Source organism: Callorhinus ursinus, unplaced genomic scaffold (assembly GCF_003265705.2).
Source record: "Callorhinus ursinus isolate GAN/ISIS: 27379988/994484 unplaced genomic scaffold, GSC_fseal_2.0 scaffold57, whole genome shotgun sequence".
Taxonomy (NCBI): domain Eukaryota; kingdom Metazoa; phylum Chordata; class Mammalia; order Carnivora; family Otariidae; genus Callorhinus; species Callorhinus ursinus.
In genome coordinates this window covers 1028012-1045261 of record NW_027397119.1, presented here as the reverse complement: position 1 = coordinate 1045261, position 17250 = coordinate 1028012, and the positions used below count along the sequence as shown (strand labels likewise).

The 17250-nt window shown below is 35.4% G+C and overlaps 1 protein-coding gene across 2 annotated transcripts in view; it reads left to right on the top strand.

Annotated features, from left to right (window-relative positions):
• The first annotated feature begins 329 nt into the window (after positions 1-329).
• Positions 330-17250, top strand: part of ZBTB41 (zinc finger and BTB domain containing 41) — a 47263-nt gene continuing 30342 nt past the window's right edge. The window contains exons 1-5 of one of the 2 annotated variants that reach the window (XM_073884632.1): positions 330-391; positions 1166-2412; positions 10894-11101; positions 11817-11886; positions 14191-14338. In XM_073884632.1, coding sequence (XP_073740733.1) covers positions 1290-2412; positions 10894-11101; positions 11817-11886; positions 14191-14338 — 1549 coding nt within the window. In that variant the 5' untranslated portion in view covers positions 330-391; positions 1166-1289. The other variant, XM_073884631.1, reaches the window with a different exon arrangement.

Here is a 17250-nt window from a genome sequence, read left to right as displayed (position 1 = left end):
CTAAGACTGGCTTCTGTCCGTTGCTGCGTGGTTGATCACAAACTATTAAATATATCGGCGAGGATGAAATCCGTTCGTGCTATCGTGCCTCTCCCAGTTTATACTCAACTCCTCATCAGTCTCCCCACCCCACCCCCCCGCCATTCCCCAGCGAAGCTTCCTGCAAAGCTCCCTCTGGTTCAATCACAGTAGGCCACCAAACCACCGCGAAAACCCGGAGTAACGGATTTGGGGCGTAGCTAGGTTCCTCTAGGGAGCAAGAAGAATTTACAGAGCATGCGCAAAGACGGGCGCGCGCACATGCGCAGTGGTCGGCGCAGGGCCGCGCGCCGGTCTCTCCGGGAGGCTTGGAGGCTGCGCGCGGTTGACGTGTTCCGTGGCTGTGGAGGCGGTGAGGCTCTGGGAGGGGAAGGAGCAGAGAGAGGGAGGGTGAGGTGGGGGGCTGAACCCGGAAGTGGGTAGGCGCTGGAGAGAGCGCGCCGACAGTGGAGCTCAGCGGCTGGGAGCCAGCGGGGGAGCCCTGGGTTCCCGGTAATGGATCTGTGGGGCGTTTGCCCAGGGAAACTGGGGTGGGAAGGGTAACGGGTTCGCGTCGGCGAGCGCTGTCTGCGCCTGGGCAGGGCCTGGGAAGGCTCTTCTGCTTCCTTTAGTCGTACCTGTGGTTGACCCTACTCCTGCTCTGCGCCCCTCCTGGGGCCATCTCCTGCGGGGTGATTTTGGCCGGGGGACACTCTCTGTCCATGAGGAGGGGTGCCTTGCCCGCCCTGGAAAAAGGCATGTTAATGGAGAGACATGGATTTCGCGGCCGCGACGGCCTTATTGTCATCAGCCCAGCGCCCCTAAACCATGAATGTAGCGCGCCTTAACCTGCACCCTCAGTGATCTTGGAGGGATCCCTCCCTTTTCAGCCCTCCTTTTTCCCACCCTGTTCGTGAATCAGGCCTGAAAGGTGTGCTGCGGCTTCCTTTAAAATTATTCTTTTGTTGGCTGTCTTTTATAACCCGGCCCTCCTTGTTCTCCACGCTAAAGTCTTAGCCATGAGTAGGTGTGACTTTATCATAATTTAGTTCTGATTTAGAAAGGATTAGTAGACGAATGCCGTGAATAATTAATTTAGCATTGTTTTGCCGTGGAGTTTTTTTACGTGGTTCTTACTCTTTTGCAGACCATGAAACCCTCGGGCACGCCCCTCCAGAAGCTGTTAACCAAGACAATCTAGTTTTTTGTTTTTTAAAATAAATCCTTTAAGACACTTATGAAGTTTCTTGTTCTGAAATTGTTGTACTGCAATGAAGAAAAGGAGAAAGGTTACTTCAAATCTTGACGAGAAGATCCATCTAGGCTATCATAAAGATTCTTCAGAAGGCAATGTTGCAGTGGAGTGTGACAAAGTAACCTATACTCATTCCACAGAAAGACCAATTCCTGAAGCTCTTCACTGTTACCAGGAACTTCCTCCCTCTCCAGATCAGAGAAAACTTTTGAGTTCTTTGCAGTATAACAAGAATTTGCTGAAGTATTTAAATGATGATAGGCAGAAGCAACCATCTTTCTGTGACTTACTTATCATAGTAGAAGGAAAAGAATTTAGTGCACATAAAGTTGTTGTTGCTGTTGGCAGTAGTTATTTTCATGCGTGTTTGAGCAAAAATCCAAGCACTGATGTTGTCACCCTGGATCACGTAACACACTCAGTTTTTCAGCATTTGCTTGAATTTCTTTACACATCAGAATTTTTTGTGTACAAATATGAAATACCTCTTGTTTTAGAGGCAGCAAAATTTCTGGACATTATAGATGCAGTTAAGTTGCTAAATAATGAAAATGTTGCCACTTTTCAGTCTGAGCTGGCTGAAAAGTCATCACCAGAAGAAACACTAAGTGAATTAGCTGGAAGACTATCAAATAATCATCAGTGTAAATTCTGTAGTAGACATTTTTGTTATAAAAAGTCTTTAGAGAACCATTTGGCTAAAACCCATAGGTCCCTTTTATTAGGGAAAAAACATGGGTTAAAAATGCTGGAGAGAAGTTTTTCCGCAAGAAGATCGAAAAGGAATCGGAAGTGTCCTGTTAAGTTTGATGACACCAGTGATGATGAACAAGAAAGTGGTGATGGGTCAGACAATTTGAATCAAGAAAATTTTGATAAGGAAAAGTCAGACAGAAATGATTCTGAGGACCCTGGAAGTGAATATAATGCTGAAGAAGATGAACTAGAGGAGGAAATGTCAGATGAATACTCTGACATTGAAGAACAAAGTGAAAAAGATCATAATGATGCAGAAGAGGAACCTGAGGCTGGTGATTCTGTAGGAAATATTCATGAGGGGTTAACTCCTGTAGTCATTCAGAACAGTAACAAAAAAATATTGCAATGTCCTAAATGTGATAAAACATTTGACCGCATAGGTAAGAAAAGAAAGATTGTTTTCTGTCTCTAATAACTTAATTTTTCCTGGTATTTTAAAGGTGATAATGAAAAACCAAACTTTGAAGGTAACTTTTGAAAGGAATACTTAACTAGGGTGGGTATTTGATAGTCAATACATATTTTATCCTGTTGTTTTAAATTTGTTTGATTCAGGAATTTAACTGTTTTTATTAGCTTTTATTTTCCCTACCTCATGTCCCATTAAAAGGTGATAGATCATTAGTTCAAATATTTGGTATGAAAAAACTCCCGACTTAATAATTGTGAATGTAGTGCTTTGATTTATATGTTGATTTAATTTCATATATAAGTGCCATTTTTGAGTCATAGAAAATTATATTATTCAGTTTAATAATTTGTATACTATTTCCCCTTGAACATGGCTATACCTGAGTTAGAAATACAGTCACTTCTCTAGTATCTAGTACTGTTTAGAATTGGAATGTTTCAGTTTAGGCTTGTAGTTAAGAATAAAACCGAACTGGATATAATTTATTCTGTAGATAGAATCTTTAGGAAACGTCTTGATTAGTAGTAGTCTTTGGTTATTATAATAACTAATAAATCAACTTTTCCTTTATTAGAAAATATATGCCAGGAAATGTGGTCTATAAGCTTAAGTTAAAATTATGTCAGTGAACATATAATTTCAGGAGGTCTAATATTTGCTAGTAAAATAATTTTTGGAGGTGTTTTACATGAACTGTTCTAATGGGAACTTTTAAATTGCAGCAATTAAACTATTTCTATATAAATCAAAGTTAGGAAATTGTGAAATATGTTCCGCCACATATAATGTTAAAAGGAACATTTAAGTGCAGTTTGACCTTGTAATATTATTTATGCAGTTTAATATATCCCCATGTATTTTGCAGTGTTGAGTTACTTACGTTATTGGTTTAGGTGGAATGATTTTATAAGGTATTGGTAATCATTTGTTCTCAAAATATGGGACAGTACACACTATAGCATAAGTGGTAACCTCTTTTTGCTTTTTATTATGCCTTTGAATCCAAATCAGAATATTTTGACAGTCCAATTTAATAATTCCTTATCACTGTTTTTACTGTGTTTGAGACTCTGTAAAAACATGAGTAAAATAACTTTTCATGAGTAACTCAATTGGAAGAGCATAGCATAGGAATACAAGGAACTTGCTACACTCAGGCTGGACAAATGCTCTCTCTCTCATAGAGCTATAAACAAGTACTGTGAGAAGAGAATATTTTTGGATTCAGATACCTGAGAGCACATTATCTTTTCAGTAGATTCTGCTTTTTCAACTTTATATTTTAGGCATATACATGCCTCTCTATTCTGCCTTAATTTGACCTAATTTGACTTGAGATGAATGAGCAGGGGTCAGGTCACAAATGGCATTGTAGGCCCCCAACACTTAGATTTCTGAACTGTCCTATTGAACACTAGGGCTGTGAGATACTTTAAGAGAGAAGAGTTCTTTATTCAAGTAGGATTGGAAAACCTATATACTGTAATTCATAGTCTGTAATAACTCTGTCAAACTCTCTAGTAAAGAAAGTTGGTAATTTCATTTAGTATTTCCTCAAATAATTTTATCATAAGACATTTTTGTGGTACTTCTCTTAATGTCCAAAAAACCCACTACCTTTCTTTGCACACAATTTAGGAAAACACTGCTCAAGATTAAGTTCCTGATATACTAAGAGGAAGGTGTTTTGCAGCTTTTTTAACCGAGGGCAGCCCAAATAATTGTGAGAATCAATAGGTCACATTGTAGACTTACCTGCAGCCTTCCTGAATGCATTGGACTTTGTACCTCTCTTTTATCTACCCTTCTCTTTGGCTTAAGTCTCCCACGGGGCTGCTTGCGTTTCCCCAGGACTGAGCGAGAGGAAGATTGAGATTATATCATATTGGTTAAAAAAGCATGAGCTATAGTGATGTCAGACCACCTGCATTTCTGAATCCAGGTCTTGGGCAGGTACTTAACCTGTCTGTATTTTTGTTTCCTCATAGGTAGAGTGGGATGATGCTAATGTATGCTAATAGTACCTTCTCATGGAGGTTATTATGAGAATTAAATGGGATAGTCTTGTGAATCACTCAAAATACTGTGTGAAATTTAGGTGTGCAAGGAATACTAGCTGCTCATATTGTTAATATAGTTATTGAGTATCTCTAATACCAATAAACAGGTAATGAAGTTATATCTTCTGTGTTCTCAAGAATTTTAAAGTTTTATGAGTACATGCAAAAACACAGTCGTATTGCAGTGTACAAAGGACTAAAGGAATCAGTAAAGATTTCATAGAGCAGATAGCATTAGAGCTGAGAACTAAAGAATAGGGAAGAATTTACATGGCAAAAGGACCAACATGTGCAAAGACATCTAGGTATGTTGAGTTCTGGAAATTGCTGAGGGGTGGGTGATTTCCAGATGGGCAAGGAGGTAGAATGAAAATGATAGATGAAGATAGGCAAGTAGGCAGAGGTCAAATTTTGCCTGGTTTTTATGCTGTATAGAAAGTTTAGATTTTATCCAGTAAGTGATAGAAATTTGAAAAAACTTTGACAAAGGAAATGACAGCCTATTGAAGTTTTAGGAAGGTCATGCTGGCTTCAGCACAGAGAATGAAATTGGCAAGGACCAGAAGGATATTGTAGGCTTGGACTAGTTAGATGAGTAGCGTTGAGAATGGGCTGTAGGATGAGGGTAGATCAGAGAGTTGCACTGAATATAGATAGGCTAAGTGGACTGGTTGATGGATAGAATGTAAATGTGTGGAAGGAGAAGACCTCTGTTTCTTAAATGTCCTCCTTTCTCATCTCCCATCAGAAGTCCTTTTTATTCTTAAAAAAAAAAAAACAGTTTAAAGACCATTTTCCAATAAGCCTTATAGCATCCATAATTCCTATCATATGATGTAAAAATGTCTACCTAGATTTTTGGTTATTTATTTCTCATTAGAGTTTAAGCCTGAAAATTTTGTGTCTTGATTACTGTCCCTTGTTGATACCCTAGGTCATTTCAAAAAGCAAGTGCTCAGTAAGCTCCTATTTGAGTGAACTAAATTGAAAGGTTGGTGTCTGACTTAACTTTGAACTTGTAAGAAGCCAGTTGGGCTTCTTTATAAGCTTCTAACTTTGGTGTCTTGGAGTGGGTTATGAGAATTAATGAATAAGCTGTGAGACCTGCTGGAACCATTAGCTCCATGATATGTAGTCGACTAATTTGATTCCATTACTTTGGATCTTTTACCCTTTCTGATGTATTTAATAGTTGCTTGGAGTGGGACTCCTGATCCGTTTACATTTTTCCTTAGGCTACCAGCTGTCTTCCCCTTAGTGTATTCTCATGCAAAGAGAGTCCTTTGACCTTTGCCCCTTAAGGTTAAAGTGGGTGAAAAAACCTAGTGGGTGAAAAGGCAAAAATAGGGAAAAGATGACAGATGGGGTGAGAGAGAAAATTTGGATAATTTATCTTTTTTATTGTTCTACTGGGAACTAAAATCTTTCCTTGGATTAAATTTATAATCTCTTCTAGAGGTAAAAAATGCTTTACAGCTTTTTTAAGAAATGTGACTCTCTAGACCAACCTGACAGAGATTCCACTTTGTTCTTAATAGATTAGAGTTATAACAATGACACAATTCTTTAAGGTTAAGTATTTTAGTTAAGTATTTTTTAGAGTATGCCATATGCATAAATTCAAGGAATAATAGAAGATTTAGCAATATCAAATAAATAATGAGCTAATTTGGCAATGTTTCTCTTTGTGAAAACTCACAAAATCTGGTAATTTTGCATAATCCATATGGGGGAATAATAAATTTTTAAGCACAAGGTCCAAGTTTTTTCATGTGAAAATTTCTTTAGTTTGGGACACAGTTCATATTGGGATTCATTTCAGAAAAATTCTGTGGATAAAATTTGTTCATATTATGCATTTTCTTTTGGTAATCAAGAATGGTTGGACATAGTATATTATTCTCTGAAGGAATACGATTTTTTATTGAAAAGTTATTTGAAATAAACATTTTGATTTATTGTTGAATCTCTCCTCACCCCATAAGAAAAGAAGAAACATGTAGATATTGACTGTTATTTATGCTGAGTACCTCCCACACTGCTATCCATTTTTTTTAAACATGGAATTTCTTTAGAGATTCAAATTTTTCCCCACTGGGGGAAAAATGCCCTGGAGATCTACCTGACTCTTATTATGGGTTCAGTGTTCCCACAGAAGTTGTGTCTCTTTTATGGTTCAGAAAATCAAATCCATAGAGATAACTGGCCTTGCAATGCCTGTGTGCATAAAATTGAATTAATAACTTAAAAAAGTTTTTTCACCTTAGAGATTCTTAATGTCATAATGAATCGTTCAAATTTATGTATTTTCACTGGTCTCTGGACTCTGCTTAATTTATTTAAATTAATTTTTTTAAAATTTTGGCTCTTCTGGCTAAAATTTTTTTTCTTGGTTAAATCTTAAGTCTTCCTGTCTGTAGGAGAATGGAAGTTTAATAGTTAAAAGTGCTTTTGATTTTTAACTTGTCATTTTGATGGTTTTACTATTCAACTACATGTAACTTAATTTGTATTTGCAAGCAAGAAAAAATTTCTTTAATTAAAAGGAAAATGCTATTAATGATTAACATCTTTTCAGCAAAGGCATTTGCATAAGAAATACAAAATTTGGTGAAAAAATTTTCTTACACTTGAAGACTTTATTAAGTTGCTGTTTTTGTTCACTTGGGTATAAAAATGAGATTTAAGCATTAGATGGTTGGTTTTCTTTTAACTAAATGTACACAGTTAATGCCCAGTTAAGAGTGGGCCTATTCTAAAAAAAAATACTTAAAAGTTAATCATTTAAAAATCACACTATATACTCTTGATTTGTTTACACTTTTTTTTTTTACCGCAAGTGTGTGTCACTTACATAATTTGAAAAGCAAGTTTAATAAAAATGAAATGTGGAAATTTTCACAATCAAGGAAAACTTTTTATTCCATGCAATGACCTCAATCTTTTCGAAATTAAAATTGTGGGATTTTAGTACATATTAATAATGTTTGGATTCTGTACTTTATATCTAACTGATGTGTAATAAAGGTTAAGGAATCTAATACATGCCTGCCATATTATAATAACAGAAAAAGAATAAGATCAACTCAAAGCATTTTCCCAAAGATACTATAACAGTAATGGTCTGGTTATATCCTGCAAAAAGTAATGTAAATCAGTGTTTTGGATAGTTCAGGGTCAGAGATGCAAATTTTATTATATATACGTATTTACACATGTGCTCATATATAAATTGAAGCAAAAAATTGCACAAAACTAACGTGAATTTATTCTGGTATTTTCTACTCTATTCTTTTCTTCCCCCTGCCCTTAGGTCACAACCTAAGGGATTTATTTCATGAACACTAATGACCTTTAGTTTGTAAAACACTGATTTAAACCATAACATAGCTCAGCTCTTGTTCTATAGAACCTACTTATTTGTGATGTTTCAGATTTCACTTGGGGACACACAAGAACACCTTTCCCTCAATAAATTCCTGTGTTAAATCTCATCCCTTGAACGCAGCAGAGGAAGGGGTGATGGTAGGGTATGTGTATGCATGTGTAAATGGAGAGTATGCCCCAGCAGTGGTGGAGAGAGGACAGAAATACTGGGCCATTTTAACAATGGCAGGGGGAAAAAGTGAAGTTCTTAGAGTGTTCTCAGCTGAAACCCCACTTTGATCTATTGTAATGTGTATTCATAAATCAGCTATATCCATATTTATATTTGAAGTATACCTACATATCTGCACTGTGACTAGTAACCATGTAATAATAGTAGTAAATGACTAATATTTATTAGTGCTTACTATATGCTAGAATGTCTTAAGCGTTGTGTACGTATTAACTCGTGTACTTCTCACAACCCCGTGCAGTATTAATAAACTCAGGTTAAATTATTAGCTTAATTAAGATCACAAAGCTAATTTAACAGGTAACCAAACATTGAGTTTTTTGACTACATGTATGTAAATAATGCATCGACATCATCTATGTGGTCTATACATAAATGCCTAATAGATTTTCATCATACTTCTGTTTTTCTTTGCCTGTAATTGTCAGCCTTCCCCCTCCCTTGAGGAAAATACTTTGGTTCCCTTTCCTGGGTATTCTTTATGTAAGTGCAGTGGAATTAATTTTTAGGTAATATACTATGTGTTTATTAAATTTAATCATACATAGACTATGTAATAGATTAGTGAACTCATTTATTTTACTAAGTAGAAAAATAATTATGATTATATTTCTTTAGTGGTCTGGAATTTTTTTTTTCTAATTTCCATGACATATATAGAATTTTTTCTGAGTATATGACTGAAATGCTGCTACACTTTTACATTAGCTTTGGCCTGAAGAAAAATTTATACACTTACTTTGCAGAGCAAAGCTAAGCTTTTAATTGAAAACTGCTGTTCTTACCAATATATTTTTTCTTATTTTTATTGCTTTTTGCTCAAAAGTATCCTTCGTTGAAATTTCTACTACTCTAGATGTGCACATTCACAGCTTTGATTCCAGAGTAATAATAGCAAACATTAATTGATAGTTTATAAAGTGTCAGACACTGTTAGAAGTGCTTTAATGTGTGCTGATTCATTTATTCCTATGACAATCCTATGTAGTAAATATTTTCATTTCATACTTTCACTTGAGAAAGATTTTAGGCATAGAAAGGTTATTTTTTTAGGCATAGAAAGGTTATTTGTCCAAGGTCCCCTAGCCTGTTATTTTAAGAGCCAGCATTTATATCTGGGTGCATGGACCCAGGGTCTGTGCCCTTATCTGTGATGCTGTTCTGTCTCTGGACTTTAGAAATTTCTATTCTAAATAATGATGTGAAAAAATTTTAGTCTAAATAGGAAAAAAATTAAAATTAAGCCAAAATATATCTTCTTATTTCATTTTTTATCGTAACTTTTTCCCCTGGAAAGTCCATGTTAAAATTTCTTGATTTTTTTTTTTTTGTTTGTTTGTTTGTTTGTGTTTTCACTGTTGGAGAAACCTGTAACATTTGTACAGAATTTAGATATGTATTCAGATTATAATACAAATCTCATATTAGTATGACTCTGAATGTCTATGCATTATACCAGTTCATCTTTTCCTTTTCCTGCTTTCTTTGATACTTCCCGTATATGTTGACTTTAGCAGTTTAGCGTTAAGCATGCATCAGGGACAGGTGATTTACTTGTTTTCTAATGTCTTATAAGTTGGAGAGATCTTACATGAATATGCTGTGGTGAAATATAGGTTTTGTTGAGTAATCTAGATATGTGGTACCATTTCCAGATTACTTTCTGTGGGAAGATAGATAAAACTGTTATGTATTATAAGAAACGTAAGTATATTATTTTGCCTTTTTAAGGTATTTTTAAAAGGACTGTCAAATCTGAAAATTTCTTTCCATTTATGCATATACATAGTAAAAGTGAAGTATAAAAACAGCCAGTCTTCTCTTGAGTAGAACTTTTGATGGTCAATTTTAAATTAAAAAATATATATATTTTATTTTATTCAAAGATTTTATTTATTTATTTGATATAGATAGTGAGAGAGGGAACACAAGCAGGGGGGAGCCAGAGACTGAGAAGCAGGCTGGAGAGGGAGAAGCAGGCTCCCCGCCGAGCAGGGAGCCCAACTGGGATCATGTCCTGAGCTGAAGGCAGACACTTAATGACTGAGCCACCCAGGCACCCCCAAAATATATATATTTTATTTATTTTTCTTTTTTATTGTTATGTTAATCACCATGCATTACATCATTAGTTTTTGATGTAGTGTTCCATGATGCATTGTTTGCATATAACACCCAGTGCTCCGTGCAGAACATGCCCTCTTTAATACCCATCACCAGGCCAACCCATCCTCCCACCCTCCACCCCTCTAGAACCCTCAGTAAGTTCGGAGAATTTACCAACAGAATTTTGAGCAAATTTACCCAAAGTTTTGATTTTTTTTTTTAAAGATTTTATTTATTTATTTGACAGAGAGTGAGCACAAGCAGGGTGAGTGGCAGGCAGAGGCAGAGGGAGAAGCAGGCTCCCTGCTGAGCAGGGGGAGCCAGATGTGGGACTTGATCCCAGGACCCCGGGATCATGACCTGAGCCAAAGTCAGTTGCTTAACCAACTGAGCCATGCAGGCGCCCAAAGTCTTGATTTTTAAAATGTGTAAACATGAATAATTTTCTTTTTTATGACCCAAGTTTTCAAGGAAAGCAGTGAGACCAAAGTAGTAAGTCTTGAGGTTTATCTGAGACACATATTTAGGTAAACTTTTTTCTACTTTTGTGTGTGGGTGTGTGTATTAAATATGTTATTAATCATGGAATTTTATTCAACTGTCGAATTTCAGTCACTGTGTACTAAATGTACTGAATTTAATTTTAATTTATCTCTTTTTATAGGGAAATATGAGAGCCACACACGTGTTCACACAGGTGAGAAGCCCTTTGAGTGTGATATTTGTCACCAGCGCTATTCGACAAAGTCTAACCTAACTGTTCACAGAAAGAAGCACAGTAATGAAACAGAATTTCATAAGAAGGAGCACAAGTGCCCTTACTGTAATAAACTTCATGCAAGCAAGAAGACTTTAGCCAAGCATGTTAAGAGGCAAGTATTATCTTGCTTCCATAATATACTTTATTGTGCCTTCTAATTTAAATATGGAGTAAGCTAAAAACATCCATGGAGTGCTTGTCTCCAATTCTTTCTTTGCTTAATATTTTCCAGACAATTTTTATTGCAAATATATTTGATTACAGATTTATTAAGAACAGTAAATGTTTGTTTTTTATTAATGCTATTGAGATGAAGTTTTTTGATGTTGAAACAAGAACTATGGAAGTTTAAGACAGCATTTTGGTTATCCTGTTTTTTATTTTGGGTTTTGACAAGTATATTTTCAAAATATATGGTTTTAGAACTCTAGGAAACTTATTCCTCATGCTCAACTTTGTCTTTAGTGTATAAAAATTTGTGAAAGAAAGCATGCTTAGTGCAGTATTGCATATTTAATTTTAAGAAAGGAAATTTACTGAAATTTGGATCAAAAAAAATCAAGTGAATTACCTTGACGATTATCTGTGAATAGCTAGGTTCCTGAATGTATTTAAAATATTAGACTTTTCTTTGACTTCTTCTGCATAAATTTAGACATATACATTTTTAAATGTTAGCAATACTTATATTCTTAAGGTATTTACATGTGCCTGTCTCTTTATGAAAGGAATCAGTGCCTGATTCTTATAATCACTGTTGACAGATCATATGGAATATGGACTTAACTAATATAATCTTTTGCTAATAGTCTTTTTTTTTCTTGTAGATTTCACCCTGAAAATGCACAAGAATTTATTTCCATTAAGAAGACCAAGAGTGAAAGTTGGAAATGTGACGTAAGAGCTTTTAATTTGTAGTAGAAAACCAAAATAAATAAATGTTACCTTTGGGGAAAGTAATTAGATTTTAGAGTAATATAAACCTAGCTTATCTCACTTTTAGAATCCTTATTTTATACAAAGTTATCCTAATATTTGTAAATTAAGCCCCATAGAGGTTAGTTTCTAGATGGTGGACCTGGTGGAAATCTTAGTTTTTATTTTTAATGTAACTACCATACCATATGCTTATATTTGTGTATATAAACTGACATTACTGTATAAGTAGGAATTAAAATGTTAGAATTTTCCCCCCACTTCTGGTTATCTGTCTCAAAACTTAGTGGTTTTTAATAACCGTTTTATTATATCCCACCATTTTGTGGGTCAGCAGTTACATTTGGAGCACAGCTTTGCTAGGTAATTCTGTTCCACATGGTGTCAACTGAAGTCACTCAGTTGTTTTCAGCTGATAGAAGTGGTCTGGTTTGGTTTGGAGCCACTTCCAAGTGTCTCAGTCACACGACTGCAACTTGGTGTTGGCTGACAAGGGGCTCAGCAAGGACAGTTGGCTAGGAATTTTGATTCTTCTCCACAAGTAGTCTCTTCATGAGGCTACTTAATCTTCTTTCTATCATGGTAGCTAAGCTCAAAAAAGCCCAGATAAAAACTATCAGGCTTTTTTTTAATAAAGATTTATTTATTTTTAGAGCTAGAACACATGTGAGTAGGGGGGCAGGAACAGAGGGGAAGGGAGAGAAATCTCAAGCAGACTCCCCACCAAGCACAGAGCCCGGCATGGGGCTCAATCCCATGACCCACGATCACAACCTGAGCTGAAATCAAGAGTCAGATGCTTAACCAACTGAGCCACCCAAGCACCCCAAAACTATCAGACTTTTTATGGCCTAGCTTCAGAAATCAGACAGCATCACTTTCAACACATTCTGTTGTTCAAACAAGTCACTACAGCCAGGTCAGATTTAAGGAGATGGGGATTAGTTTCTATTTTTCCAGTAGTAGCAAAGAATTTTTAGATATCCTGCCACACCCCCTAATACTTTTTTCATTATATAGGTAAATATTATTTGAAGGAGTCACAAGCTATCATTTGTCTTCCTTATTTTCAGGCTTCAGTTTATGTATACAACAAAATTATTACCATTTCTCTGATTTCAGCTTCTAGGGATTGAAGTTAATTATTAGCTATTTGAATCTACATAAGCTGCTTTCTTCTCCTTGCTAAGCTTCATCATCCTCAGCTGTAAAATGATTATAATAATTATATCTACCTCATAGGATTATTGTGAAAATTAAGTAAAATAAACCATGAATTATTTAGCATTGTGCCTGGTATATAGTACATGCTATAATTATTGTTGTTTTATTGTTGTTGTCATCATTATGATAGCAGCCCCTTCTCCCCCAACTTTTTTAATAAAAAAAAAATTAAGACTTTATTTTTTAGAGCAGTTTAAGTTTTATAGCATAATTTTTGAGGAAAGATAGTGATTTCCCATATACCCCTGCCTCCACAAATGCATAGTCACCCCCCATTATCAGCATCCCCTCAAAGTGGTATATCTGTTACAATGATGAACCTACATTGATCTCCCACTTTTTAAATCTCATGTCTGCCAGATTTCTTTAAAAAGTTGTATCTCGGGGCACCTGGGTGGCTCAGTCGTTAGGCGTCTGCCTTCAGCTCAGGTCATGATCCCAGGGTCCTGGGATTGAGCCCCACGTCAGGCTCCCTACTCTGCTGGAAACCTGCTTCTCCCTCTTGTGCTCCCCCTGCTTGTGTTCCCTCTCTCGCTGTGTCTCTCTCTGTCAAATAAATAAAATCTTAAAAATAAATAAATAAAAAAAAAGTTGTATCTCTTCCTTTTGACCACTTTAAGAGATAAATTCTAAAATTATTTTTCTGTGGTTTCTTATTCCTATTCCTAATTAAATATGTGGCAATAATAATAAAACATTTTATTCATGACATATAAGTGATTTAAAATACAAATTTAATGGATTTTAGAAATGTTGACTAGAATTAAGATACTAAGATTACTGTGTAATCCTAGAAATTAGCCTATTCGAATGGGGGAGTTGAAATTCAGCTACTTTTAGTACAAATTTAAAATAATTCCATACTATAATTCCTCCAAGGCATTTTTTTCTGCACAATGAGAATTTGATTATACTTTTGGTAACTTTTCTGTTGGGAGAAATTTCTCTTTACTTGAATTTGTATGTTTATTTCACATCATGAGCTTGGTATTTTAATTTTTAATTCAGGGTCCCTTACATTTTGTGTACATTTTCTGTTAGATTTGTAAGAAATCTTTTACTCGAAGACCACACTTGGAGGAACATATGATTCTACATTCTCAAGATAAGCCTTTTAAGTGTACCTATTGCGAAGAACATTTCAAATCACGATTTGCACGGTTAAAGCATCAAGAAAAGTTCCATCTGGGTAAGCAAATTACTTTTTCTAAGAGCAGTCATAGCAGTTATTTTTTTAAGTAATTTTTTTTCAAGATTTTGTTAATTTATTTTAGTGGGGGAGGGGCAGAGGGCGAAGGAGAGAATCTCAAGCAGACTCTGCACTGAGTGCAGAGCCTGACATGGGGCTCAATCTCACAGCCCTGAGATCACGACCTGAGCCAAAATCAGGAGTCGGACGCTCAACCGAATGAGCTACCCAGGCACCCCAGTCATAGCAATTATTGATTATCACATCATGCTAGAGGAGCCTGCTGCTGTTGAACCACTTAGGAGAAGGAAGTCAGATAAATTGGGAGGAACACTGGATTTGCTGCTATTCCTGCAGATGAGTAAATATGTTTATTTTCTGTTTTGGTGGCAGATGTGTCTGTGGTCATAAACTGCATTTATTTACAGTTGATTGTTGGATAGGTCTGTGAGTGCTTGAATACGGCATTTTTGTTTTGGAAAAACTCATTTTTCAGGGAATGAAATGAACCTAGTATATGTGGAATTCAGTATGGTATTTGACGAATCCTCTATCTAATGCTTATGGTTACGATGGAAACTTGTGTGCTAGATGGTAGTACAATTAGGTACATTTATGACAGTTAATACTGATAGGGAGTTACCGTCATCCAAAGTAGAGGCTATTTGCTCTGCAGCATTGGTGATATAGTGGTGAGCATGGCTGCCTTCCAAGCAGAAGGCAGCCTTTTCCCTGTCCTAATCAATGTTTTTATTGACAGATGAAAGTAGATACTTAATGCTTATAAAATTTGTAGATGACATAAAGCTGGCATGGGTAGTTGATATGGTAGGAATTAAAAATGTAAAAAAAAAAATCTTTGTGCTATGGAAAAGGTTAAAACAAATTAAGCTAAAATTAAGAGTAAATACAAAGTCATAAACATGGGAATTATCTGACTTTTAGTCGTTGGGGATTGCAGAACTGTAAAATGGTATAGAATCCAAACTCCTCTGTTTACAGATGGGCTTAAAAGCAGAAGCTTTTTAGGCAGAATCTGAACCAGTAATATCATATGACTGACAAAAACCACTATAGTTTTAAACTATGTTAATAAAAATCTGTTGTTCAAAATCAGGGAGGTAATTATCTCACTGATTTTAAATTCATCTGTAATATTGCATTCATTTCTGGGTACCACATTCAAGATGGGTATTGACAACTACATTCTCAAGAGGTGGGTAATTACGGTGACCTAGCGTCTTAAAATTACATGGAAGAACCTTGAAATATTTTGTCTGGGAAAAATAGAACAATTGTGCAATAAGGGATCTTTGCAATTCTAGTATATAAGACATGTATGCTGGAAGATTATTTTCTTAGCTTAGTACTTTTGGAATTGCCTTTAGTAAGTTCTATCAGAGTATTTCATCAGCATTTCTAAGAAGTCATCATATGAGGCAGTTTTTATACTTAATAGAACTATAGTTGGAGACATGTTCATGATTGCATGAGGCATGTAAGAAATTTCTTTATACATTAGTTCCAGGAAAAATAATTTCTCCTGGGAAATTGGTGGGCTTCTTCCTTTTTGAGATGAAAACCATAGGTAATCTTTTTTTGTCCCATGTTATAGAAACATCATAGCAAAATATAATTTTTATGGTTAACATAGTTGCTTCTGCTTCCTTTTTCTGTTCCTGATTTTCTCTTTCAACATTTGTTAAATACATCATTTAGTAAATACATAGGCATTCTAAGAATATTAAGTGGATATCCTAAGGTATAGGTTTAGTGTCAATTTAGAAATTTTTTAAAGTATTGGAACTTATAAATTGAAGTAACTTATCCTGCACAATAGTTATTTTCCTATCAGTAAAATTATACAAGCAGATCCTTGAACTGATAACAGAATTGTTGAAGAAAGCATTTCTCAAAAGGTGGTTGAATTAGAACTATGTGTGCATGTGTTTTATATATGTATAATATATGTGTGTGTATATATATATATTATGTAGTATATACATTTTATGTATACACACATCACACCTCTATGCTTCTGTTTACTTGAATCACTGTATGCTAGGTGAGTGGTTCAAGTCTGAGGTATGGCCCAAGAATTTGCATTTCTGACACATTCCCAGGTTGATGCTGATGATGCTGGTCCACATACCACACACCTGTGCATTACTGCTTTTAGGTTATTCAAAGACATACTTACACTACCTGCATTAGGATTATATATTCTGTAAATCAGAGGGAGATATTTCTAAGAAATACAGTCTGTGAACAGTTAGGGTAGAAGAATAATATATTTCTGTGTATAAGTATAAAAATCATAGTTGGCTTTAAAGTCAAATCTTCTAATTTTATCCTATTTAGAGAGTTGGCATGAAAACTGCTTTAGTAACTTCCCAGCATAGTTTCATAAATACAAGTTCAAGGAAGTTTAGCTGCATGCAATACTGGGTATCTAATATAGGGGAAAGAACGTAGGTATTTCCTTTGAAAAACTGGTAGGTAACTGAACATGAAGGAGAATGCTCCTTTCTTTCTTCACTCAGCTGGAGCCTTCAAAAATAGGTATAGTTATTTCACTCTTTGCCTAATACACACTTGCCATAATATACTCATCTTGGCACTTTTCGCTTTTATTTGCTTCATCTATTTATCTTTAACTGTGCAAATGCTGAATCTCCTTTTTTCCACCTTCTTGGAGTTTTTTTTGGGGGGGGAGGAGAGGGATGTAAGGAGGTGAGGGATTTTCCATAGCACTACTTTACTTAACCCAGTGCTAGATATGAATTAAGAATCAATAAATACTTGTTGAATTAGTTAATGAAAAAAAGGCTCAGATCTCATGAAAGATGAAATATTAGAGATTTTAAATGAGAGTATGTTAAAGATACTTAATATATTTTGAGGTCATCTCA